Source organism: Desmodus rotundus, chromosome 9 (genome assembly GCF_022682495.2).
Source record: "Desmodus rotundus isolate HL8 chromosome 9, HLdesRot8A.1, whole genome shotgun sequence".
NCBI lineage: Eukaryota > Metazoa > Chordata > Mammalia > Chiroptera > Phyllostomidae > Desmodus > Desmodus rotundus.
Window position 1 is genome coordinate 111,402,753 of NC_071395.1, and position 26,574 is coordinate 111,429,326.

Here is a 26,574-nt window from a genome sequence, read left to right on the forward strand (position 1 = left end):
GCATTTGTTGAATCCGGATGCGGAAAGAGCGGCACGCGGGTTTTCTGCACAGCGCTCCGTAATTCCCCACCGGTTCGTTTCCGCTCGACAAGGATTGAACTGATAAATTGCTTCAGTTTGATTAAGAACAACTAAAGGAATCCTTTTAAAACTTCTAATTTGTCTGTGCCAGCTATTTATAACAAGAAGAGCTGTGTTCTTTATGCATTCCCTCTTTACGTATTAATATGTAAGATTTCTTTTTATCCTCCAAGTCCAGAATTTGCTTGTTAATTGTCTTAATGGGTGTCAGTGGACACACACATGACAATCTCAGTCACTCAGGCGTCCCTGGGATTGCTTCTCAGCAACGAGCAGCTGGAAGCGCCACCCCGAGCCTCTTCATTTTGTACTTGACGTGAGAAGGAGCACTTCCTCCATTTCTTTAAGCCTCAGGCGTCTCTGTTTCAAAGGGAAAGGTAGTGAAGGAGTGGTGCCCCCTTATGCAGCTGCTATAAACACGGAAGGGGGTCTCGCACGCAGGTGGTGCTCAGCAGAGGGTGGTTGTAATCTGTTGTGTTAATTTTATATGAGTTTTTATTTCCGTCAGACGATCATATGCACACAGTTGCACACGCAGGCACGTGCGCTGTGGAGACTTCGTGAGGTGTGATCTCAGGCAGAAGCCCTACCTGTGCTTGACTCTAGTGTGGCATTTTATAGTTTTCTAAGTAAGGTTTGTGTTTCTCACCTCATTTGACCTTCGTAAGTGGGCAGAGCAAGTGTTAGTTTACATTGGAGACGCTGAGGCTGAGAGCCTGAGTCCAGTGGCTTGCTCTTGGCCAGGCAGTTGGTGTGAGGAAGGGTCACCAGGGCCCAGCTCCTGGCCCCGCAGGGGCTCCTGACCCGCCCACCGGGCTGCACGGAGAGATGGAGTTCACAGAACACAAGTCGTCATCAGAAAGGACACGCCTGTTTTGTACTCTCGGAAGCGGTGTGAATTTATATGATACTTCTCACGAGGGTCCAGAGGGCTGTGGTTTAGGGATGCATTTGAATTTATTTTCTTGAATAAGAAACTGGTTTCTTTTAATAGTCATTTAAAAGTACAGAATTATTGCTCTGAATGATCCATTTCCTTATTTATTTATTTTTTTACATTTTGAGAAGTTTTTACAACCTGACTTGGTACCAGCTATATTCCATTGGCATTGGCGTTGGAGTTATTTTCTCTTCAAATAGTGATGATTGCTAGTGGTCACATCCTGACCCTGATCTATGTTGTCCCCTCGCCTTCCCCAGCTGTTGTTTTCTCTGCTGCTGACTCCGGAGTCCACAGTGCCCTCATCTGCTCCTTTTGTCTTCCCTAAATGACTGCTCCTTTGGGTGCAATTTGTCGGTGACCGTACTAACTGTAACTGGCCTCCGAACAGATCGTAGTTACTATTATAATAGTAATAGTAACTACCCTTCTAAACAAAAAAGGTGCTCTTTTGAATTATAAATAACCTAATAGTGTGCCTAGGTAATTCATTCATTTATGGTTTTCCCCCCAGCATCCCGCCCTGGCTTCAGGTGGGGGTCCTGTTTCCTCAGCCTCCCCATTTCTGCAGTCCACATGAAAATGAACTGCCTGCGGGCGAGGGGCTTGAATGTCCAACTCAGTGCCTGTAGACCTCATGTGCAGGCCTGTGCAGACATGAGCCGCACGGCGGGGGCCGGTGCTCCCACACATCACGGGCACAGCCCTTGAGTGGGCTCTGCTGTTCTGGTCCATGTGGGCGGAGGGCGGGGCTGCCCCAGCCTCACTCACCCCCATACCCCGGCTCCTAGCGCCCAGCGCAGTCGGTAGGCTGGCCGGCGCCTTCATGCCAGTCTTCTCAGAGCGTTAATTATACTTAAAAGGTTTTTGGTTTCTGCAGTAACCATTGGACTTGAACAATGAATCTTCTTTTAAAAGACAGATGCAGAACAAATCTCACTAGAAATTTCTTTTGTGATGAGTTTATTGTAATATAGTGTGCTTCCCATTCCCACCCTGGAATCTTACAGTTTTATCCCTGATTGTTTTTCAGATCCCAAAGTATGATTTCTTTGGTGAGGTCATTTTCTTCTTGTTACAAGATTCAGGCCAGTTGAATAAGTGTGTTTGAAACACTGTACTATCAGCATCTACCCCCAGCATCCCGCCCTGGCTTCAGGTGGGGGTCCTATTTCCCCAGCTGTAGACATGCATGCTCTGATAGGGGTGTTGCCTCCCCCTGGTGACTTCCCTCTGGCCTCTCCCCAGGTTGCCCTCCTTGTGTCTGGCCGAGAATGCGAGTCCTGTGCTTTGGGTGGTTGTTGCTCAGTCAACTTTCCTTATTTTCCCCTGTGTTGAACAACATGGGGAACACAGTCTCAGTGAAAATAACGAGCCCTTTCTAAAATGAAGTGCAGGCCACTTCAGATCCCTTCTTCCTGAGATATTTGCCAGCCAGCCTGCTGTTGCCCACCCGAGAACGCGTCTCTCTGTGAACGCGCCCATGCAGACCTCTGTTTCACATGCGCTCCCTGCTGCTTCCCACAGCTGGGGCTCCTCGTCACCTGCCCACCCCCGGACCTGCACCGAGCCAGTCGTGAGCCAGTTCCCACACAGGGTAGTTTGTGAGTTCCCCCAAACCTTGTCTTTGCCCTGGTGACTGAAGGCAGAGCTAGCTGCACATGCTCACCCGTTACACCTTTGCGAGACCCTGGTGCTTTCATACTGGGGGAAGGGGCCTCAGAAGCACTTCTCCTGCAGAACACTGGTGCCTGGTGCGTTACGGCTCTGCTGGGGGCCCCTCGGGTCTGCTGCGCTCTAGTAGTTAGTGTTCTTCTTCATTTGGGGTGCCACCCTGAATTCAGTCACAGGCAGTAGCTTTACATGTGATGTGATGGCTTTGTGAGCCTAAATTTTCCATATTGTGTTCGGGGTTTTAAATGGATTTAATGTTTTTTATTTGTTGTTGTTGTTTTTTAGGGTTAACTATAATACTACTCATAAATGTGAAGCGAGCTGAATTTGGTGATTTTTAGCCAGATTTTCTGAAGTTCATAAAATAGATAAGTTTTCATATAAAAAGCTCAAAGTAAATTATTTTATGTATTACAGGGAATGTGAATATGTTAATGGCCCAATATGGCTCAAACTCCAAATAATTTATGATTTTATGATTTATGATAATTATGATTTATGATTTTAGGCCAGCTGTATACTTTTATAAATTCCTACATTTTAAGTAGTTGCCTAATCTTGCTGGAAGGAACTACAGATTTTTCAATCAAGTCTTCAACTTTGCCATGCGCTCACTATATAATTGTTAATCTTAAGAAAACCTCTGCGTGCTTTTTGTTCATGTAAATCCGCTGAAACCATGTTCTTCCAGAGGCCTGACAGTGAACCATAAGGTTTTGGGGTCACACATCCTAGGCACTGTGCTGCACTGCTATTAAGGCTCATTCTGAACTTACCTTCCATAACACTTCTCTCAGCATGAACGAGAAGTAGTGACATTGAGTTTTGGAGCGTGCTTTCCCAGCTCCATAGCCAGGTGTAGATGGAAACCTGCGTTCACGTGCTTCACCAGTTAAGCGGCATTTCCACTGAGCTGAGGCCGGGGATTGCTATTCGTTTGTCTCTTAGGGTCTCAACACAATGAACAGCGAATAGCATTTACAGAGCAGTGGGTCTGTTTTCCTGACTTACCCTGTGTGTGGAAACTGGCCGGGCTCCTTGAGTTTACATGTACTCATGTTCATGGGAAGCAAATATTATTTTGAGTGTGTGAGTTACTCTTGAAGGCAATAGCTAAAAGGCTAGTCAACATGCTCAGCACAATATGTTTTATAAAACATGGCATTTTATTTGCCTGTCTATAAAATTAATAAAATCTTAGAGCTTGAAGGATCCTTAGAGATTATCCAGTTCCTGTGTTGGATAGGAAATGAGATTCACAGAGGTTAAGTGATTTGTGTAAGTTTTGACAGCTAGTTTGTCCAAACTGGAACTAGAATACCCTTATCTTCTGGTTGTTGATTATATATTTTTTCCTGCTATCGTTTTAAGAAATAATTTAGAATCTTTTCAAATAAGGCTGAAAGAAATCCCTAAGAGTTAAATTATATGCGAGATCTCTGTGGATTGGCATCTCACTAGGATTTTCAGTGTCAGATGGGTCTCCAGCCGCGTTGCTCCGTGTCAAGTGCAGTCTGCACTGCGCAAGGCGGTTCAGTAGTGACAGACCGCGCACATGACAGTGATCCCGGAAGGTTATAATGGTGCTAAAATGTTCTGTTGCCTAGTGTCCCAGCCGTCAAAAGGTCGTAGCGCACACATTGCTCCCTGTTGGTGGTGACGCTGGTGTAGGCACACCCACCGCACTGCCAGCCGTACGAAAGCGCAGCACGCACAGTCACGTGCAGGGTGTGATGCTTGGTACCGATAACACACCACTGCACCTTCAGTCATTATTTTAGAGTGTGTGCTTTCTACTTAAAGAGTTTGCTATGAAATAGTAGCCCTGATATGCTGGCAGCAGCCTGTCAACTACGCATAAGTGAATCAGGAGGCTTCACTAGAATTAAATGACAAGTTTTATTTAAGGGTCTTAAGCGCATTGCAGTCCTGGAGAGTTTTTATGGTAAAAAACACATTCTTGAGAAGAATCAGTGCTATGTTCTTAGCTTGCAGAGGAGTGGCCCACGCTGGTGATCTCCCAGACGCCCAGTGGTCTGGACGCCTGCACGCCCCTCCTAAGTGCTTCAGAGGGGTGTCCTGGGATTTCTGTGACTCCAGGCACTGATACACAGCTGAGAAGTTCAAACGTGTAAGTTTCCAAGCCAGTCCAACTAAGATGAAGTTAATTGCTCCTGTTTCAGCCCATTCTGATTCAAGTAGTTTCGTTAGCCTTATTTCAGTGACTCCATTTTGTTTCTTCATTTTTTCCTTAAGCCTCATGCATCTCCTGTTCACTGTGTCTCTTGATTGCATCATTTTCTCTTGTGCTTGATTTAATCTTGTGTTTTGTTCAACATGGCCCCTAAGCGTTTACACAGCGGTGGAATGGAATGATGCATTTTTCCAAACGCACCCCCATCGTTAAGTGATGCATGACTGTATTTAATCTTACTGCTGAGTCCCTGGTGGAAGGAAGATACAAAAAGTGCATTAATTTTTTTCCCATGAGGACAAAAGAAAGTGTATTAAGATGTGGCATTTTCCTGCTAATTATAGGCAATTTAAAAAGATAAAAATTTATTGGAAAAAAACTAACCAGGTACATAAACACAAATCCATGATTAAATCTTAGAAGAAAGGACGTAACCCCAGTTGTAACAGGGAAGCACGCTGCTTCTCTGCCATCAGCCCTCTACCCGTGTCTGCGGGGGGCACCTCTGTGAAGTCTCGGATAAAGCAGAAGTCCACACCTCTAGTTAGTGCACCTTTTCACTAAAATGTTAACATGAAGGCAGTTTCCAAGTTTAGAGAGAGTTATAGTTTATAGCTCTAGAGGAATCTGACCATCTGCTTTCTGAGAAATAGTTGATCAGATTACCTGCTTTTCTTTGGGTTTTTTCTAACAGCTTTATTGTGTTACAACCGGCATACAGTACACACTTATTTAAAGAGAAGGATTTAATACGTCTTGGCATGTGCTCACCTGTGCAACCATGTCCACAATCAAGACAATGCCCATCATTCACGAAAGGCTCCCCACGCCCTCCCCACTGCCCAGTCTCCTTCCCGTTACTGCAGAAGTCTCTCTCCCCTAGACTGTTGTTTGTACAGCCACACAGCACGCACCCCTGGCTTCTCTCACGCAGCGGACACTTTTGAAAGGCATCCCTGGTGTTGCGTGCATCAGTAACTCCCTCCTGTAACTGCTGAGCGCTGTTCCGCCGTTTGGATATGTCACCACTTGTTAGTCCATTCACCTGTACGCGGACTTCCGCGTGGTTCCCAGTTCTTAGCTCGCATGAGTACAGTTTCGTGGACGTTCAGGTGCAGGTCTGTGTACGGACACACACTTCATTTTTCCGTTGGCAGATGTGTAGGAGGAGAGTGGCTGGGTGTTGTGAATGAGATAAACGCATGCTACAGCGATCACTCCTCCTGCTGTCCCTGAAGTTAGCTGTGAAAACAAGGGCAGGAGGGATGTCTTCCTCCTGTCGTCCTGAAACCATCCATCAGGCCCGTAGAACTGAGCGCTCTCAACAGCCTGCTCTACCAAAAAAAGGGGAAGAAACTGAGAGGTGGCAGGGAGGCCGGCACTCAGGCCTCGTGCACCTAGTGGGGGACTCTGGAGCTGAGCTTTTAGACCAGAGGCAGCCGTTGGAGAGCGCCAGGTGGAGGGGTGACATCCGTAGCTGCCTGTTTTAGAGAGGCCACTGAGCACGCCGGATTGGATGCGACTGAAGCAGATGGAAAGGGGACAGGAGGCAGCGGGTGCAGTTAGACCGCAGACTGCATAGTCGGACTCAGGTGCCTACCCTGACGGGTCAGGTGGACAGGAAGGGGTCAAGTTGATGGATAGACTAGGCTGAGCTTAGCAACTCCCTGGGCTAATGGTTTCGTTCAGCAGGTGCTTTTACCAAATGCCTGCTGTTTGCCTGGCACTGTGCTGTTCACTATGGGGAGAAAAAGATGTAAGAAAATAGATAGTCTTCCCACGCTCATGGAACACGGAGACACTTGGGGAGAGGCACAAACCCCTAGCACGGCGCTGTGAGCATCGTTGCTGACTGAGGCGGCTACCGGGGAAGGAACGTTGTTTCATGAGAGCATAGAGCAGAGGACCTGACCCAGGCTGGGTTGTGGGGGCCTCCTCAGAGACGAGAGTATAACTGGGCCTGGGCTAGGAGAGCAGGCTGAGGGCCCCCACACAGAGGGAACAGCGTTGGCGAAGGCAGCTGCTAGAGGGTGGCGTTTCCCAGGTCCTAAACAACAAGAAGCCAGCCTCGCAGGTGAGGGGCCAGCCAGGGCTGGAGTGTGTCGGGGAGGCAGGAGGTAGGTGGGGACAGCCTGGGCAGGGCATGATCACGGAGCAGTGCTCCTTTTTCCTCCAAGCAGGAAGAAGCATTTTTTCAAAATCAATCTGCATTTGGCCAGTTTTCCTCCTGGCTCCCCAGCCTTCCCTGACCAATGTCGGCGTCGTTCAACTCGGGCTCCCCCTTCTGGCAGGTTGTTGTAGTCCGTACTTCGGGGAGAAACACCCCAGGGTTGTCGCTATTCCACAACCGATTAATTTGGGAAAGAGAACACACAGTCCTACTGCACGAGGCAGTGCACACCCTCGAGAGACGGGCACCGTGAGGCGTAACTCCGCGCGAGCCTGTGGCTTATGAGACTGGGATTTGCCACGTTTCCAGAGCTGGCTCGGGTCAGGATGGCGCATGTGGAGAGAGAAGAGGTCCGGCTGGTGAGGGGTCAGAAGCAGGACACTCCATGGGCTTCACCCGTCCTCTCTGTCCAGTGTGCTGTCTCATTTGGGGGGTGTTCCAGCTGACCTTACAGGTGGAACAGATTATGGAAAAGCCGTTATGTATTAATGGTGGGTTGGTCACGTGACTAACATACATGGTCGTCAGACTTTTCTATTTTAATCTTTGAAAGCAGCTGGCTGTTGTTCAGAAAAACTCAGAAATATTTGCTTGTATGATAAACACAACATTTTTTTATAGGAGAATAATACAAGGGCCAAAACCAAGTAAACTTCTAATGAAATGGTTTTAATGTGAGTAGTCATTAAAATAATTTTACATTAACATTTATGTTACTCAGTCTGATATATTTAGAGTAGCATTTAAGTTAATACCTTTTAGAAAGGTAAAATATATTAGACTAGAAAATATCTCTCAATAGCATTTCCCATTAGCAACAGACACTAAGTTAATGTAGTTAGTAGTTAATGAGTTTGTGCTCATTTTGAGTTGGGCTCCAAAAGTTGCCATGGTGACAGATCAGCCAAAAGCTGTCAACAGAACAAACAGAAGGCCACTTCTTTGTACCCCCTGGGACAGCCAGTAAACACAGCAGATGGACCCGCGTTGCGCAGAGCCAGCCCTGCCCGCATCCCATTGTTCTCGGGGAGCTGCGCGCTGCGGCGCTTGCCGCCGTGCTGGCTGCAGAGGAGGTGGTAACGAGGAGCCGCTGGTTACTTCAGCACAGGAGAACAGCTCTCTATCGCAGTCAGCTTGCAAATAGTCATTCACAGATGTTTGATTAAATTTAAATTTAAAATTTTAAGAGACTGAGTCTTATAGTATATGTTCCAAAATGGCTAGAATTAATGCATGATTTTTGAACATTTTTTTCTTATTGTCCTGTGGGTTGTCTGCATAGCAGAAATTCTATGCTTTACGTACAAAACTTCTTAAGTTCTAAGGTGCCATCAATTATAGGATATATCATTGATTTAATAATGTTTTATTGATGGAGTTTGAGGATGAATGAGGAAACTATTTAATTTATGCACCAGTTGGCCCTAGCTGGTGTGGCTCAATGGAATGAGTGTCAGCCTGCGAACCAAAGGGTCACTGGTTCAAATCCCGGTCAGGGCACATGCCTGGGTTGTGGGCCAGGTCCCCAGTAGTAGGTATGCAGGAGCAACCAGTTGGTGTATCTCTCACACATTGATGTTTCTCTCCCTCTTTTCTCCCTTCCCCTCTCTCTGAAAATAAACAAGTAAAATCTTAAACGAACGAACAAAGGAATGCATGAATGAATGAATTTATGCACCAATTGTAAAGATGCATCCAAATTTCAGAAATAAGACATGTTAAAATGTGTGGGCTCAAATGTCCCTCTAGGTTAGCACTTACCTATGAACAGTTACTTTTAAAATATTCCTGTAATCCATTGCATGCCTACTTGTCAGCAGGCATTAGCTCATGGCGGCGGCCTGCAGCATTCGCAGTGAGGTGTGTATAGGTGAGTCCTGGGGTTGTGCAAGCCATTAGAAGGAAACCACTCTTGAATACCTAGCTCCTGCCATATGCCACAAGGTCCAGGTGGATGACAGATTTAAATGGACTACTTGCTAAAAAATCTGTACTCTTCACCATAGTTCAGCTAAAGAATATAGAACCAGGCTAGCTATTTTAAGCAGAAATGAGTTTAAGTCCAGGGACTCACCGTGAGGCCAGGGGAAGGGGCGTGCCCTAGGCTGGGCCTCCAGAAAGGATCCCCCAAAGCATCCTCCTGAAGAGCTTCTCCTGGGAAGAATCAGAAGGCCTCATGGCACTGCTGATGTCACCCGTGCAGTGTCACTGCTGCAGTCTTGCGACCCTGAAGCTGGCACCAGTGCTGTCTCTCACTGCCACTAAAGCAGTGACTGGGAACTAGACCCGCGCAGAGACTTCCACCAGGGCCGCACTCACCCTGGGAGCAGAGCTGCCGTGTTCCGCCTGGCAGATCAGACCACAGGCCCTCCCTGTTGGGGCCCAGGGCTCCTGCGCTGGGCTGGGGGAGAGGGAATAGCTTTGACAACCGCTCAGTAACTTCTTTTTTCAATGATGGGATGACTGGTTATTTACATTGTGTGGTGCTTAACACCTTCCAAACAGTGGAACTGTGAAACCCAAACTGGGGGGAGGCTTAGGGCAGAGGAGGGATCTAGTCCCCAGTCCTGCACACCGCTGCAGTTCTCTCTCCTGACTGCCTGTAACTGCCGTGACTGCGTGGAGTCTCTGCCTGCTTTCTTAGCTTTTTTAGCTTGTGTTACAGTTCATTCAGGGGGACTTTGTTTTTATTTAATCGGCCTAAAATACTTGCCATTGCTTCCGAGAGGGGGATTACTCTACCTGACAAAGATTCTTTGACCAAACTGCAGTCAGGCTAGCAGGCCTTCTCCCAGGCCCAGCTGTGCATTCATTCCCTGGCAGCCCAGCTGAGCAAGAGCCCTGCTCAGTCGGTCTCCCTGGGCCCGCCTCTGGGTCTGCTCAGGCTCCTCTTCCCCTGCCTGCCCCAGTTGGGTCTGATCACTCTGAATTGTTTTAGTGTGGTGGTTAGGTCTGGTTAGCCCGAACGCCCTATGTCTGCTGTTTCCTCTTGGTGATTTTCCACCGGTTGCCTCCACGCTGCCCCGTGGCTGTAAATCCCCGCTTACCACGCTGGGTTCAGAGTTGAGCCCAGTCTCCCCCTGCCATGGTGAAATCCCACGGCAGTCTATACCCATCTTGGCGTCCTGAATCAGGTTGGCCTTACCATCGTTAACAAATGTCACTGAACTCTTTCCCTTTAACGTAATATGAACACTCACAGTGCACGTATGGTGCGCCAGACCCTGCTGTAAGTGGTTCTTTACACACATTAGCAGTTACTCCTTAAAGGACCCTCAGCAAGGGTCATTGACCCCATTTCACCACCCCCCCCCCCCCCCGCCCCAGTTACTTACGTTTTACAGATGGCACAACTGAGGGTCAGAGTGGTTAAGTAGCTGGCCCAGGATGACCAGCCAGGAAGTGGCCTGCCTGAGGTCAAAACCCTGAGTCCGTACTCTGCATGTCACAAGAGGAACACACCCTGGAGTGCGTGTGGCCACGGCCTCGCCTAGGAAGGAGGAGGACGGGTCTGGGAGGGGAGACAGGGGCACGTGGGGGTTTGCTGATTATTTCATCTTGATGCCCTTTGGTACATCGTAGATATTTCCCAGTAAGAGTTTAAGGAAACGAGTGTCCTGGCAGTGTGACTGGGCGGCTTGGATGGAAAGGCCCGGGTGCTCTGGGCACCCCCTGCTCCCTGCTCTGGGGAGTTGCTGGTGAGGAGCTCACGGGGACCGGAGTGAAAACCTGCCCTCCCCAGTGTATCCCAGCCGCCTGTGAAGCGGAGCAAGGAGGGCGCAGCCACAGTGACCCTTTTCCCTCACCTGGAAAGGTGGTGTTGGTCCGGGTCACCTGGTCCTGGAGCCGCACAGACAGGATCTTGGTCCAGTCACCTGCTTGCTAAGGGAGCAGCCAGCAATGTCCACACTGTCTGGCACTCGTGGGCTTGTCGCCAGAGGGACCTGCCCCTAGAGAACTGCTCCCCAAATACCGGAGGCTCCAGGTGCCCCACGTGCTGTAGCGAGGACAGGGACACACTGGAAGAGCCCTCCCACCAGGCTGCCTGGCCACTGTCCCTGCTGCTGCCAAGTGATGGCATCCAGAGCATTTACAGAGCCCATGCCTGCTCTCCGCCTTGTGTCCAGTCGCTCTCCCTCAGTCCCGTGATCTAGCCCCGCTGGCCTATGTCAGTCCTGGAGAACACGGGGTCCCCTTCCCGTGCACTGTGCCCGCTGCAGGAGTGACAGGCGGGCCTGTGCGTCACCTGGCCAAGTTCTCAGGCTCAGCCTAGGTGTCACTTCCTCAGAGGAGCCTTCTCTGAGCCCCTGACCTCACGGTTGCTTTTATCGTGCTCACCGTAACTTGTGACTGTGCTCTTGGAGGACAGCTGTAAGGGTCATGTCCTACCAGACTGTCGCCTCCGGGGATGGGAGCCCTGTGTACTTACTTCCCTTGGTGCGCCCAGCTCCTGGCACGACAGGGCGTGCGCTAGCCATCTCCTAAGTGAGGAGATGAGAAGAGGACAGGGGAGGATGCTGGTGCACTTTGTGGAAGAACGGTGGGTTGAGAAAATGGGGACTCGCTCCCTGCCCTGCGTTCCTGGGTCTCCACAGCACTCAGCATCGGTTGGTGACTGGCATTATGCATCATGGTGGTCGTTTGTCTTCCCCAGCCCAGGTGTGAGCCCCATGGGGTGGGATATGCCTTTTCTGTTCACTGCCACGTCCCCAGTGCCTGAAGAGCGGCTGGGCCGGGAAAGGACCGGGAGCGAGTGTGCTGCACGAAGGGGCAGCTTCTGCTGCAGTGACCTGGGAGCCGCGGGCCAAGGGAGCAGCTCCGTGGGTCTGAGTCCTTGGTTCCCTCGGCGCGGTTGCCGAGTGAGGCTTCTCTGCCTTTCCCCAGGGGTCTGGGGCGGCTCCTGCCCCAGCGGCTGCAGCAGTAGCACCTCGGGCAGCTGCAGGTGTCTCCACGAGGAGCGGGAGGGTAGTTGCCGGAGCACTAGGCTCCAGGCCCTCTGTCTCTTGTTTAATTGAGCAAATACTTAGTGACGCTTCTGCATGTGGGTTAAGGTGCCTGGACTGGCGCCAGCCCAGAGTCGTAAGGGAAAATCACCCGGGAAGCTGGTGACCTACCACAGCTGATGGTCCTCTATGAAAGCAGGTGACTGCATGTAATAGTCCTGAGGAATCAGCTCAGACTTCTGGCTCTCCAGAAGGCAGACCATGCTGTTCAGCAGGATATAATTCAAGCCACATAAGTCATTTAAAATATTCTAGCAGCAACATTTTAAAACAAAAACACAGGTGAGATTATGATTAGTAATACATTTTTAACTCAGTATATTCAAAATGTTATCATTTCAACCTGAAGTCAAGGTGAAAACTGACAGTAAGATCTATCTCCTGGGTCTCGCCCTGGCTGAAATGCAGTGAGCAGTGTGTGCGCACGCAGCCCATCTCGGTTCCGACCTCCAGTGCTCGGCAGCCGCGCGTGGCGCGTGGCCCTGGCTCCTGTGTGACTAACTGCCTGCCAGTCAGTGCCACGTGCTTCCTCAGCGGGTTGCGACTCCCTTAGGTGGCTGCCCTGCGCGCCCCACCTCTCCGCAGCACTCCGTGCTGTCCTGGGCTCAGACCCAGCACATTCTCGCTGGGCCTTTGCGCACGTTCCATTTGAAGGGGGGCAGCTTCCAAGCAGCACTGTCTAGTAGGCAACTGCAGATCGAGGCTGGAGTAAAGCAGAGGGCAGCATGGGATAGTATTTGGGCATCACTGAAACTGGATGACCTTTCCGGAGAGTCCAGGGCATAGGCACGAGTCCAAAGACTTGAAGCCCATGTGTGGTCATGGGGCCTGCAGAGCCAAGAGGAGGCTCTGAAGGACATAGGAAGGGCTTGGGCAGTTCATCCATCTTCTGTTGGCAGGTCCAGCAGAGAGCGGATTTTGTTTAACTTGCAGCCCCTGCTGGGTCTCTAGGAGCAACCGCATAAGCCCTCGAGCCTGATGTGTGCGTGCCCTTCGTTCACTGTGCCGTGGCAGCGCGCCGCCTCTTCGTCCAGCGTTGTAAAGAAGGCAGGTGGTCCTCACGGGTGGAGAGGAGCCATGGGACTAACTAATTAACTGTAATTATTTTTATTTTTAAAGCCAAACAACAGCCAGACAAGACTTTGAATGAGCTGTTGACAGCAGTGGAACCAGGCAGACTGAGGAAGCGCAGTGTAGTCAAGAAGCAGAGGGCTCTGGGGCTCGGGACCAGGGGTTTGCGGTGACACCGCACTGCATGGCTGGGATTTCTTGAGAGAGCCTGAGCAATCTGACCTGGGTTAGAGAATGGGGACGGCGGCTTCACCCAGGACTGAGGATTGCCGGGCATGGCGACAGACAAACTGGGCAGAGGCCTCGCAGACACTGACTGCGGATGGTGAGGGGCCGTCACAGTGGACGGCAGCTCCCACTCTGGGAGACGAGGAGGGCGGCCAGTAACGCCTCGAGCTCTCCCAGTGTTGCCCGGAAGTGGTTAGGGTGTTGCCTGTCCGTATGAGACACACACAGAACTAAGTACAAATTCGTTTCACACGGAGATTCACTCAACTAGAAAACCAGAGACATTTATACGTTGAGTAGGCAGAAGTTCTTTTCAAATACCAAGATAAATGTGATGCTTGTTGGATATTAATGTTGCAAGGGCAAGGTAGGAATAGCTGTTGAGGCTCAGATTCTTCTGCACTTGACACGTCTACATGCCCTTCCTCCTGTGGGGCTACACTCAGGCTACCTCCGGTGCTGGCGTGCCTGTTAGGGTAACCCCATCAGGGTACCACTCAGCGCTCCTGCTCACTCCTGCTCCTTTTCTTGGTAAACTACCATGAAGCCTTCATTTATGCACCATCCTCTGATAGCGTTTTGGCTTTCACTTAACGTGGAGGCATCATTTGCAGGTCAGCCCTGCGCTCTTTCTCGGGCAGTCCGTGACGCGGGGTGCGGGTGTTGCAGACACCACCCCACAAACGTCGGGCTGTCTGAGTAATCCGGATGCATGCCCCAATGCATGTTCTTTAGACTGTCAGTAGAATTGAAACAGCATATTTATGTTGTAATTGTGGGCATCCAACTTAAAGATTCCCTGTCCTCCCTCCCCTGCCCACCTACTGCTTTCCCACGGTGGGGCCCAGGATCCGGGCTTTCATCGGCCCTCGAGCCGAGGCTCACGCAAACTGGAGGGTGAGGACTGCTCTCTGACGTGGCACCCATTTTGCAGATGAGGACTCTGGTTCAAGGCTACAGTCAAGACTGCGGTTAGTTTGTAGGAAAGCTACGTGTCAGACCTCGAATCTAGACTTCAGTCCGGTTCTGTTCCCAAACATTGCATTGCCATCTCTTTCTCAGATTTGTTTCATTTCTTTTGGGTTGGGTTGGGTTTTAAGGGGGTGTTACTAAAGTTTTGGGTTCTTTTCATTTTGTCCTTATAGTGCCAGAACCTACTAAGACCTGTTCCAGCCAGCCCCAGCCTGCCAGTACCGGGACCAGTACTTCCACCAGCACTCTCCCCAGCAGCAGCAGCAATGGCAAACGCGCACCTGCCGGTGGCCAGCAGCCAGCTGCATCCCGTTACCTGCCTCGAGAGGTGCCTCCACGCTTCCGCCAGCAAGAACAGAAGCAGCTATTGAAGAGAGGTCAGCCATTGCCCACGGGGGCGCTGACCAGTGCAAGCCCCACCCAGGGTGCTGGGCCCGCGGGGGTGAGCCCTCCTCCCCTGCCTGGAGCCGGCGCACAGCAGCAGCCCAGTAAGCTCCAACCAGGTAAGACCCCACAGAAGGGCAGTCTTTTACCTGGGGATCGGTGTGCTGTTTTCAGCTTGGCTGCCCAGGAACAACAGTGGACATATTTGTGTCCATCTTCAGTACATACATGTAGTAGAGCTAGCTAGATGACAGAGCGATAAATAGGTTAATTGGTAACAGGTACGTAGATAGATAGATAATAGGTAGATTCATTTCAATTGGATTTTAAAGTTTAATTCTCTTTCCCCCACTTACATTACATCTCACATATTTTCAGTTGGCGGTAGCTCCTTTGTCGCTCTCCAGAAACTACAGGTCTGGGCATCAGTACATATGAGTGTGTCAAGGCAGGTGCTTTGGAACCCTTCAGTGAAAACCCTTAAATAACGCCCTTTCCCCTCAGTTTGCTAGGGTAGCTCATGACCTCCCACACACATGCGTTGCAGGGAGGTGACCATGTTTTGTGGGAGGTGGGCATGTCTAACTGTAATGTCACACACTTCAAGCCAAACGGGCCTGACAGCCCCTCGCCCTCAGCCCTGCAGTGTCTTGGGTTCGAGCCACCTGCTCCTTGCCGGCGTCTTGGCCTGCAGTGGCGTGCAGCTTTCTCTCGGCTCCCGCAGAAATCACCCCTTGCTGGTTTGCTTTCCAGCTTCCAGAATGTGACATCTCATCTCCCAGACTCTGTTCCTAGTGTCACGACTTTATGGGTTTAGACTTTAACCTTTTTTTTACCGGAGTTTTAGAGACATTTTTGGAAGAGAACAAAGTATGTGCGTTCCACTTCCAGGTTTCTCTTTCCCGCAGTCCGCCTGTTTTAGCAACCGGCCCTGGTCCTGTTTGCTGGCAGTAGTGGGGTCCAGGTCTGTGATTAGAGAAGGGGGGCTGCTTGTATTAGATTGGAGTTTGAAAGAAACATGTCACAAATCATGTTAATGTTTTTCCTTTCATGGGCTGCCTGTTAACAAGGGGAATAATTTCCGCACGGCGTAAAAGTGTCTGTAGCAAGGTTTCTCCAAACTGTGGCGTGTTCGGAACAAGTTCACACAGCTTGGCCATGTCTCTTACAGTAGGCTTGACTGTCACCTGCTGCGCTCCTGGGAGAGCGGGCACAGGTCAATAGCTGTCAGATAAAAGCAAGAAAGAAAAGCAGTGACCAGATACATTCGTTGACCGAGAATATAGCCCTACCGACTTCGCTGCAAGCAGTTTACAGTCAGACATGCCGTTACTTTCTACGCTGAAACGCGGTCCTCAGTGAAGTCCTAACATACACAAAGGTTGTACACTCAGCCTAAACAGCTTGGTATGTTAATTTGTGACGCACATTTTTAAAAAACTGAAAAAGGAACGTGGCAGCCCGCTTTTTCCTGGGCTTCTGTTTTGGTGGCTGCTTTGTACGTGTATAAACAGGCCTCGGTGACTCTGCGGCTGTGTTTGCTGCTTAGATATCTTTTAGATGGAGGCAGGAAGGTAATTAAGGAGTTGGGCACTTGCCAGTTTGCATATGGTGCTCATTTGGAATATTAGAGCCAGTGTTGGAATGCCAACTGTTTGGTGGGGGGTGGTTAGGAAGAGCGAGAGAGGAGAAGGAGCGGAAACAAAGGCAGTAAGAGAGCGCAGCAGTTTATTTGCACGCAGCCCACGGCAGTGCGCCGTTATTCTTTTGGCTGACTTTCAAACAAAGCAGAAGCAAACTGGCTCTGACGCTCCCTGTACCCGGGGCCTGAGTGGAAACGTGGTGACAATGGAAGGAATTGGAAGAGGAGGGAAGATCGGTTTAGTGTCAGCTGCAATTAGATAATCAAAGCTTTCCAGTCCCTCCGTGGGCGCCACCCCCCGCCGCAGCAGGGGAAGCGGGGCCTCCCGGAGTGGAAGGGCTGCCAACACTGCCCGCTGGCCACCGTGGGCACCCGCAGGTTGCCTGGGACTTGACTGGCAGCGTGACAGGATGAGGCTCTCGCTGTGCACGGCTGACATGGTGGAGCCGAGAGCCCAGGCAACCCCAGAGGCAAGCGAACAGGCAGCTGGCTCGCAAGGTAGCGTCCCCCGGGGGGTGGGGGGCCCTTTCTGCAGGCATTTCTGCCCCTGTCAGGCCTGGCAGAGAAGGAGAAACGAAACACACACAGACCAGAGTGTGTGCTTGTCCCAAGTCAGCATATGACGTGCCATCAGAGAGCAGCGGCAGCTCTGAGCCCAGGCTCCCAGGACAGGTCACACTGATAAAATGGCGTCTTGGGGGAGCTGCTGGCCCTGGACTGGGCAGAGCGGCCAGGCAGGGCATCCCCGCCGGCCCTCCTCCACTTCCTGGGCATTGGCCAGCCTCCCAAAGGAGGACGCCGCTCGTTAGGGTCCCACTTTTATCTTGTTCTAATAGGATGTTAGCCTAGAGGAAGCAATCTTCTTTACTGCTCATTTGAAGAAAAACCCAGGACAACAAACTTACTCTCTTGAACACTTTTCATAATGGTTGCCAGTAAACCTTTTACTCTGAAACCTGTATCCGGTCAGCATTTCGTAATTCCTCGTTCTAGGGGTTGACCGATTGGGTGCTTTGGAGTCTGTCCGGGGACAGAACTGTGCACTCAGATTTCCCCGAGAGTTTTACACATAGGAAGTGCGGTCGAGGGGAGACCCCCGGGGTCCTCAGGGGCTGACAGCAGTTGCGTGAATCTCACCGCTCGGGAAAACAAGTGATGAGGAACTTGTGTAACCAGCAGGCATCAGTAAACATGTACTTGCAGTTCTGGAAAGCCGTTGGAATTGTTTTCCTCACGTATCGAATGCTCTCTAATTTCCGTTGAAAGGCCGTGGGGGTAAAGAACGGGTCAGGGCCCGTTCGCCAGCGCCACGACTAATTCAGTGCTCTGCACCCTTCCGAGTAAGCCCTGTCCACGCTTCCCCATCTGATTAATTTGATGCCTGATTAAGTGTTTGCTCCCTGCAGCTTTTGGAAGCTCTTTGTTAAATACTTTTCCTTGAAAAATTTATCTTTACATTTTTAACACTTTAAAATTTAAAAGCAAAAAAAAGAAGAAAGCTTTTCTCTTTAAACCATGCTGTCCTATCATGTAATCCTTTTTAATTTAATCACTTAAGACAGTTGTGTTACTTAGATTTTTATAGACACCTATTTTTAGAATGTGTGAGCCATTTAAACAGCAGAAAAGACAATTTGACGTATACAAACTTCATCACTTTTTTCTTTTTAAGACTTTTTTTAGGGGAAATTATTTTGATGATAGAATGGTATAGTGGAAAGAGCAGTAGGATTTTATTCAAAAAATGTGGGTTTTAGTTCAGTCCTTATTACTTTGTTATAACACCTTTTCCAAGTTTGACTTCTCTGAAACTCTCTTCCCCCATCTCTAAAATGGACATAATTTGTGAGGTTCGGTTCTTTCACTGTGTGTGGAAATACTTAGAACTTCAAAGTGCTCTGCAGTGTGTGATGTCTCGTGGAATGAAGACTCTTGCTTGTGAACTCTCTCCGGCCTGCTGCATACCAGGCGCGTGGGACCCAGCCCCCAAGCTCCTGGGCTGCACGGGGGGGCTTGCAGTTCCGGCAAGTCGGCGCACCACCTCTGTCCCTTCACAGCTTTTATTTGTGGCAGAATGCTGACCCTACATGTCAGGCTTTCCACAATTATTTTTTTCACGTTGTCCTGTCTTCTAGACTACTACTGAAAGACAAATTTGTGAATTGAAACACAGTCCAGAGACTTTGGGTTATGAAAAGTATAATTTTGTTAAAGTCAAAGTTCTAAGAAGAATGCATGTATTAAACATAAAGAGGATAAAGGTCTTTTTACACGTTCAGTTCTGGATGAACTCTGGTGTCAGGGTATGTTGCGGCAATGCCAGTGGGGTGGTGGTGCTGACGGTGATGGGGATGGTAATGAAGATGATGATGGTGCCCTGGTTCGTATGGTTCAGTTGGTTGGAGCGTCGTCCCATACAATGAAAGGTCGCAGGTTCAATTCCCAGTAAGGCACATGCCCAGGTGACAGGTTCAATCCCCAGCCCCCTGGGGAAGACAGCCAAGAAGACAACCGATCAGTGTTTCTTTCCCTCTCTCTCCCTTTCCCTTCTCTCTAAAAAGCAATGAAAAAATGTCCTCATGTGAGGTTTAAAAAAAAAAAAGATGGTGATGGTGAAATAATGGTGGAGGCAGTGGTGGGAGTGGTGATGAGGACAAGAAACATTTAGGGATTTCCCAGGGCAACTTGTCAAAGCTACTTCAACCATGCTCCCCAGAAACCCACAGAAGTCTTTAAAGGAGTCTCGGTGGTGGGGAAGACACAGCGATGAGTGGTAGAACCTAATTTTTCCCAAGTGGCTTTAGCTTGAACTCTTGCATGTGTTGGGGATCCAGGTCCTGCTGTTTGCATTCTACGGCTGGCTTTGTTTTCACCACCGCACCACGGAGACAGTGGGAGTGGTATTTTCAAATCACCTTGAGTCTATTTGAAAACCATAAATATAAATACTGCATTAAAATCATGACTTTTGCTTTCTGCTTTCTTTGCTTTCTTGTTTTCAACACCGTTCCAACTTTTAAATACATTTTATATTCAAATTATTACTTTTTTAAATTACTCAATGATTTTTAAAAATATTTTATTTTTAGAGAAGGAAAGGAGAAAGAGAGGGAGAGAAACATCAGTGTGTGGTTGCCTCTTGCACGCCCTCTACTGGGGACCTGGCCTGCAACCCAGGCATGTGCCCTAGACTGGGAATTGAACTGGCAACCCTTGGACTCACTGAGCCACACCAGCCAGGGCCAAACTATTATTTAAAAAAAAAATATGTTAAAGTAGGAGAGAACTTCCAGTCAAGATGATGGCATAGGTAAACACAGCTCACCTCCTCACACAACCACATCAAAGTTACAGCTATGCCTGGTGTGGCTCAGTGGATTGAGTGCCAGCCTTCAAATCAAAGGGTTGTTAGTTCAATTCCCAGTCCGGGCACATGCCTGGATTGTGGACCAGGTCACCAGAAGGGTGATTGAGTTGAATGGAAGTCTGACAGCTATGGAATTAAAGAAAACACATCCATCCAGACTGGTAGGAGGGGTTGGAGACACTGAATGAATGTCTTGGTCCTACATCCATGTGTCGTGGATAAAAATTTGGGAGGGATATCTTGAGAGTGAGGAGTCTCAGCCCCATACCAGACCCCCCCACCCCCCAGCCCATTGTTCTGGTGCCAGGAAGGTAAGTCCCCATAACAGCCATCTCAAGATTGCTTTATAGCTCAGGCAGGGTGGCCCTGGGCAGAATACAGGTGGGAGCTGACCTTGGCCTGCACCACGCAGGAAACTCCAGAGTCTGTGCCCCCACTGCTGCAGACCATGTGGGAGCACCACCACCCTGCTGCCCCCGAACAGCTGATCCTCCATGGAGGGCAGAGGTTGGTGGTCAGTGATCACAGCCAGTCCCTACAGCTGACTGGCCTGGGTAAACCCCTCCCACTGGCCTGCCAACAGCAACCAAGGCTCGACTACAAGAGGAGAGTGTCCTCAGCCCACACGAAGGACACACCCTGAGTACTCAGCTTGGGCGCTAGGGGAGGCAGTGCCCTGGACCCTACAGGACACCTGCTACATTAAGCCACACGACCAAGACACGGAGTCAGAGCCGCTCTGCCTAATACACAGAACAAACACAGGGAGGCTGCCAAAACGAGGAGACAAAGAAACATGGCCTAAAAGAAAGAACAGATCAAAACTCCAGAGGGGGAGCTAAATGAAATGGAGATAAGCAATCTGTCAGATGCAGAGTTCAAAACACTGGTTACAAGGACGCTCAAGGAAGTTAGTGAGGACCTCAAGAACAAAAAATCCAGTCAAAACGAAGGATACACTAATTGAAATAAAGAACAATTTACAGGGAAACAACAGTAGAGTGGATGAAATCAAGAATCAAATCAATGATTTGGAACATTAAGGAAACAAAAAATAACCAGTCAGAACAACAAGAGGAAAAAAGAATCCCCCCTCCCAAAATAAGGATAGTGTAAACAGCCTCTGGGACAACTTCCAGTGTTCCAGCGTTCACATCATAGGGGTGCCAGAAGGAGAAGAGAAAGAGCAAGAAATTAGAAATTTATTTGAAAAAATAATGAAAGAAAACTTCCCTAATTTGGTGAAGGAAATAGACATGCAAGTCCGGGAAGCACAGAGGTCCCAAACAAGGTGGATGCAAAGAGGCCTACTCCAAGACACATCGTAATTAAAATGACAAAGGTAAAAGATAAAGAGCAAATCTTAAAAGCAGCACAAGAAAAGCAGGTAGTTACCTAAAGGAGAGTGCCAATGAGGCTGGAAGGGATTGGCAAGAAATATGCAAAGTCATGACGAGTAGGGACCTACAGCCAAGATTGCTCTACCCAGCAAAGATATTTGAGAATTGAAGGGCAGATCAAGAGCTTCCCAGAGACAAGGAGAAGCTAAAGGAGTTCATCATCACCCAACCATTATTATATGAAATATTACAAGGACTTATTTAAGAAAAGCAGAAGACAAAACTTATGAACAACAAAATGGCAATAAATACATATCTGTCAACACTTGAATCTATAAAACAAACTAAGCAAACAAGAAGAACAGAGAATTGTGGATACAGAGGAAGGTTTGATGGTTGCCAGATGGGAGGGGGTGGGGGAGAATGGGTGACGAGGTGAGGGGATGAAGGAGTACAGACAGGCAGTCACGGAAGAGCCGTGGGGATCCAAAATACAGTGCAGGAAATGGAGTAGCCAACGAACTTCTAGGTGTGACCCGTGGACGTGAACAATGGTGTGGGGACGGCCTGAGGGACTGGGGGGTGCTGGGTGGAGGGGGGCAAAGGGAGAAAATTTGGGACAACAGTAGTAATAAAATTAATTAAAAAGTACATAGGACACAGCTGATTCCCGTATTAAAAGTTCTTGCGAAGGAAAAATGAAAAAACAAGACAGAAGTATAATAAGGAAAAACTAGAGGCTGAGAGCCTGTGTGTACCACACTTGCCTTTCTCACCGTGGAGCATTCTCTGGAGAGAGACAAGGTCTACTTCACCTGCGCAGTGTGTGTTTCCCGGCCCCTCCAGCAGGAATGCTGTGCCTGTGAGTTCGGGAGCGTGTGAGTGTCCAAGGGAGCTTGCAGTTGGGGACGCTGGCCAGAGTCGTGTAGGGACAGGCACAGTGTGAGCCTCCCAAATGGAGGAAGAGAGACGTTTATAAGAAGGCTGCTGGGACACCGAGAATGTATCAAAACTGCCAACACGAAGGCCAACACCAGAGTTGTGGAACTGAGGCGTAGAGTAGGCCTTACTCTTCATCCTTAACCTTGTTATGTGATGTTCATTTGGGTCCCAGTAGAGCCCCCAAAAGTACTTTTCTGGAAAAATGCTTATGTTATTTTGGAGACCTAGTTTATTTTGATATCATCAAAGAACCAAGACATAGGCACATAGGAGCAGCTAAAATAGTGGAAAGAAGGCAAGAGGCACCCGAGACTGCGCAGGCGGCAGGAAGGGCAGCATGCACCAGGCTTGCCTTGTTTCAGGGGAGGTGCCGCTGCCCCAGAGTGCCGCGGTGGCCCCGTGCTTGTCTGTGAAGGGACCGGTGTTTTAGCTGTCGGTGTGTGGTGTCAGTGCAGTTCTCCCTAAGTGAGGATTCGGAAGGATCAGTTCTTTTTCTACAACTCTCTCTGAACAGACACCCCAGTGTCTGCAGATCCCTGCAGCTAAGTTGTTAGTCAGTGTGGCAGCTTAAGCTCCATGTGAAGCTTCAAAGTTGACTGAAGGTTGAAGCAACGTCATCGTATGTTACTGGCAAGCTGTTTTCAGATATTTATAAAAGTCATTCATTCATTCCCATGTCCATCCAGTCGATGTTTATTCGCTGTGTCAGAAGCTCTGCTGAGCCCTGGAGGAAAATGGCAGAAGCAGGCAGTCCTGGCCTGTGGTGTCGACAGGGAGAGGCAGGCCCACCGGCTTGCGCGTGAGCAGTGGGCTCCATGAGAGGGAGCCCATCCGGCTCGTCGCCTTGTCCCCACAGGTGCCTGTGCAGGAGGCGCTCCAAAGCGGTCATATTGGAGACTGGGCTCAGGACACAGGCAGCTCACTCTCGTCTCTGGTGGCTTTTGCACCACAAGGACAGAATCGAGTAGTGTGACAGAGACCGTGTGGCCCACAAAGCCTATACTGTGTACTGGCCAGCCCTTTACAGAAAGTGTTTCCACCTCCTGGTCTCAGTGAGTTGACGGGTGGAAGACTGCTGTGTGATGAGCACGTCCGCAGGCCCCAGCTGGGAGAGAAAGCTGCTGGAATGAAATGTTCACTGAGTTGAGCAAGGGAAAGGGGGTAGACACTGAGTCCAGGTAGCGGACAGGTTCTTTTAACGCGCGCAGTCGTGGGGGTGGGGGTGGGGGTGGGGATAGGAACGGGTGGGGGCATGGTGCAGGGGCTGTCAGGTTGGAAGGTTCTAGCAGCATGGTGGCAGCATGTGCTGCCCTCCGTCGTTCTGGACACTGGGGGATGTAAAAGTGCCTTTTCTGCAAACCCAGGCGGGGCTGCGTGGTGGGAGCCAGTGGGAGCCTGATCGTTGTATTCCAGCTGCCGAAGACGCACACGCTCGCCAGTGTGGCCCAGGTGGCACAGCATGCTGAGACACCTCGCTGGGATGGCTGGTTTTTATCCTCACTCCTGTTCTGCTTGAAATGAGGGGTTTTAAAAAATGTATGGGAATGAAAAGGTCCTTGTTCTCACAGGATTATCTCCTTAATTCTAGGGTGAGCCTTTGGCCCCTGACCCTCTGTTGCACTTGAAAAGCTCTAAGGGTAAAGGCTGTCTGTGAAAGGGCAGAACCCCAGGGTTTGTCAGTGTGCCACTGCACGTCCCCACCCGTCCCCACCCGCCCTCTGCAGGATGGGGTGCCCTGTGGGACTGGTTGCCTACCTTAGACTCCAGCTGCGTTTTCTAGTAGCGTGTGGGGCGGGGCTCCGGCCCAGAGACCCGCACTTGTGTCTTTCTCACGAGCAGGGGCGTCGCCTCTGCACTTTGTCATCTCAGGGCCCAAAGTTAGTGTTCCAGCTCAGCTCTGGTTCACGTTTATTAGTTACAGTTTTATATTTTGATTACAAGTATTTGTAGGAAATTTTGAAACACCGCCGTCTGAGGAGGAGGATGGCAGATGTCGGGTTGTCCTCCAGTATTTACAGGGAGACTCCCTGCACTTTATGTTCCGTTACTTCTTAACAACGTAGCTCTTCTGTCTTTGACTCTGTGCATTTTCAGTAGAATAGTTAAGTTCGATCATAAAAACATCTTTGCTTTCCATCTGAGAGGGTGCTCAACACTACACCGATTGCTAGGGAGCTGCGAATCGAAGTCACGGTGAGACGCCGCTTCCCACCGTGAGACACCGGGAGGAGGGCCAGCACCGCCACGCAGACTACAGCGGGTGCCAGCCTGCGCCAGGGAGGTCGGGGCTCCGTGTTGCTGGTTGTGACGCTTACGGTGGTGCGGCCGCTGCTGAAAACCACGTGGCCGCCCCTCACACACGAGTCTAGGTCTGCACATTTCAAGCTACATCTCATGACATTCTACAAGAAAAAGTAGTTTATAAAGCAGCTCCACTTGTGCGTGTGGCCCCACAAGAATTGGAAGCAGGGCCTGGAACAGATACCTGTGTACCCGTGTTCATAACAGCACTATCCATGGCAGCCACGTTGTCTGGGGGTAGGTGGGTGGATAAACAAGATGTGGTCTCCACTTACAGTGGAGTGTTACTCCGCCTCGAAGAGTGAGGGAATTCTGACACATGCTCGAACGTGGGTGGGCCTTGAAGATACTGTGCTAAGTGAGGCAAGCCAGTCACAGAAGGACAAATATCGTACGATCCCATTTACAGAATACACCTGGAATAGTCAGAGTCATAGAGACGGAGTGGAGTGGAGCAGGGGGCACAGGGAGTGGGGTTACTGTTTCGGGGCGTAGGGTTTCAGTTTAGGATGGCAGGCGGAGGTGCTGGCTGCGCGGTAGGAACGTGCTCTGCGTGCATTCTTTTGGCTCTCCGGAAACATTTAGTGGTTGCCAAATATGTGGTAAGCACGATGACTATGAAACTAAAAAGATACCATCCATCCCCTTACGAAACTCATCTTCAGAAATTAGACTCCTAACTCAGTGATCTGATTGTTATTTTAATCACACTGAGCCTCTTTGCTCTTGTAAAGTTTTCACATTTTTCTAACAATAAAAATTTGTTCTTTTAATTACATTCCTCTTACTTGTGAACATTGGCTCCTTCCCTTGGGTACTTTTGGGGATTCCATCTTTCACCTCATTTGATACCATATTTAAGCATTTTACTTTTTTTCCTAAAATGTCATTTACTTTTTTTAGTCCTCACCCAAGGATATTCTGTTAACTGACTTTAGGTAGAGAGAGAAACATCGATCAGTTGCCTCATAAACTCCCTGAGCCGAGATTGAACCCCCACAGCCCCTTGGTGATGCTGCACCCAACTGAGCTACCCAGCCAGGGCATATTTAAACATTTTTCAATTTTTTTTGAAATGTTTCTGAAGTAGAAGAAAGAACACAGAAAATAAAACTATTCACAATACAAATTTGTCATGATATTTTGTCATATTACCTTCGGATCTCTATTTTAGAAATGTCACAGAAATCGCCCCCAGTTCCATTCTTATCTCCCCCCAAAAGAGCTACAGTCCCAAGTTCTGTTGTGAAAATGACCATCCAAAGTGTGATGCGTCTCATTTTTCAAAGTCCATGTCTTGAGCATTGGTGAGGGTGGTCATTGTTCCACACAGGTTTCCTCTTCTCTAAATTGCCCATTCCTGGTCACTTCCCGTTTTGGCGGGGGGGGGGGTCTCTCTTCCTGCCTGTGGCTTGTTTTCTGGCTTCCTTTGTGTGACGTCTTGTCATGCACATGGTTTTAGAGTTACAGTCAAATGTTTCCTTTTTTTTTTTTTTTTTAACGTCTTCTGTAAGAAAATGAAGTATCCAAGGTCAGAGAGATAGTCTCCTATGTTTCCTTATTAAGTTTTTAAAAGTTTTGCTTTTCATAATTTAGTCTTTAATCCTTTAGAATTTATTTTCTTGTATGACTTGAGGTAGGGATCCACTTTTATTTCAGCTACACGGCGAGCCCGTTGTCCAGCAGCACTTACTAGCTAGTCCTTCCCTTCTTCCTAGTTTGTAGTGAATGCTGTCCTCATCCCTCAGGGTAGAAACAGCTTTTTCAAACCTGACCTGTGTAGACCCAGTGTGAGTCTCTCAAATTGGGACTGGCCGGTAGTCAAAAGCATTTTACAGAAACCCTCAAAGTAGACCATTAACAAAGAGCTGATCTTTTTACAGTGTGGCCTTTAGGGAATGGGAAAGGTCATAGAAAGTATTCAAAATGCACTCGGTGCTGGAAAGGAATACCTGGGACTCCGGGTGGTAACCTCTGGCCTCTGGGCGTGGGTGGGGTACAGTGAGCACTGGCCCGCCTCCTGTACACCTGTCCATGGGAGAGTGAGCCGAGGTGGGTGTCCTGATAATGGGATAATCTGTTTTTTAAGTCGGTCTTATTTTCTGTGTTAAATGGTGAGTGGGTCATTCTAATTTAGTTACTACGTAAGCTTAGCTTTTATAGTATATGCAAAACCAGTAGGGGAGATTGACCTAAACCGGGGTTGCAGAACCAGCTCCTAATACCTAGCAATAAAAAACTTAGCTGTTTCATACTAACTTACAT

General features: G+C 49.3%; 1 protein-coding gene across 1 annotated transcript in view; it reads left to right on the forward strand.

Moving 5' to 3' along the window:
* The window catches only part of TNRC6C (trinucleotide repeat containing adaptor 6C), a 107,330-nt gene that overhangs the window by 35,774 nt on the left and 44,982 nt on the right, over nt 1–26,574 (forward strand). The window contains exon 4 of the mRNA XM_053911115.1: nt 14,507–14,836. Within this exon, the coding sequence (XP_053767090.1) occupies nt 14,507–14,836 (330 nt within the window). The remainder of the gene's footprint in view (nt 1–14,506; nt 14,837–26,574) is intronic.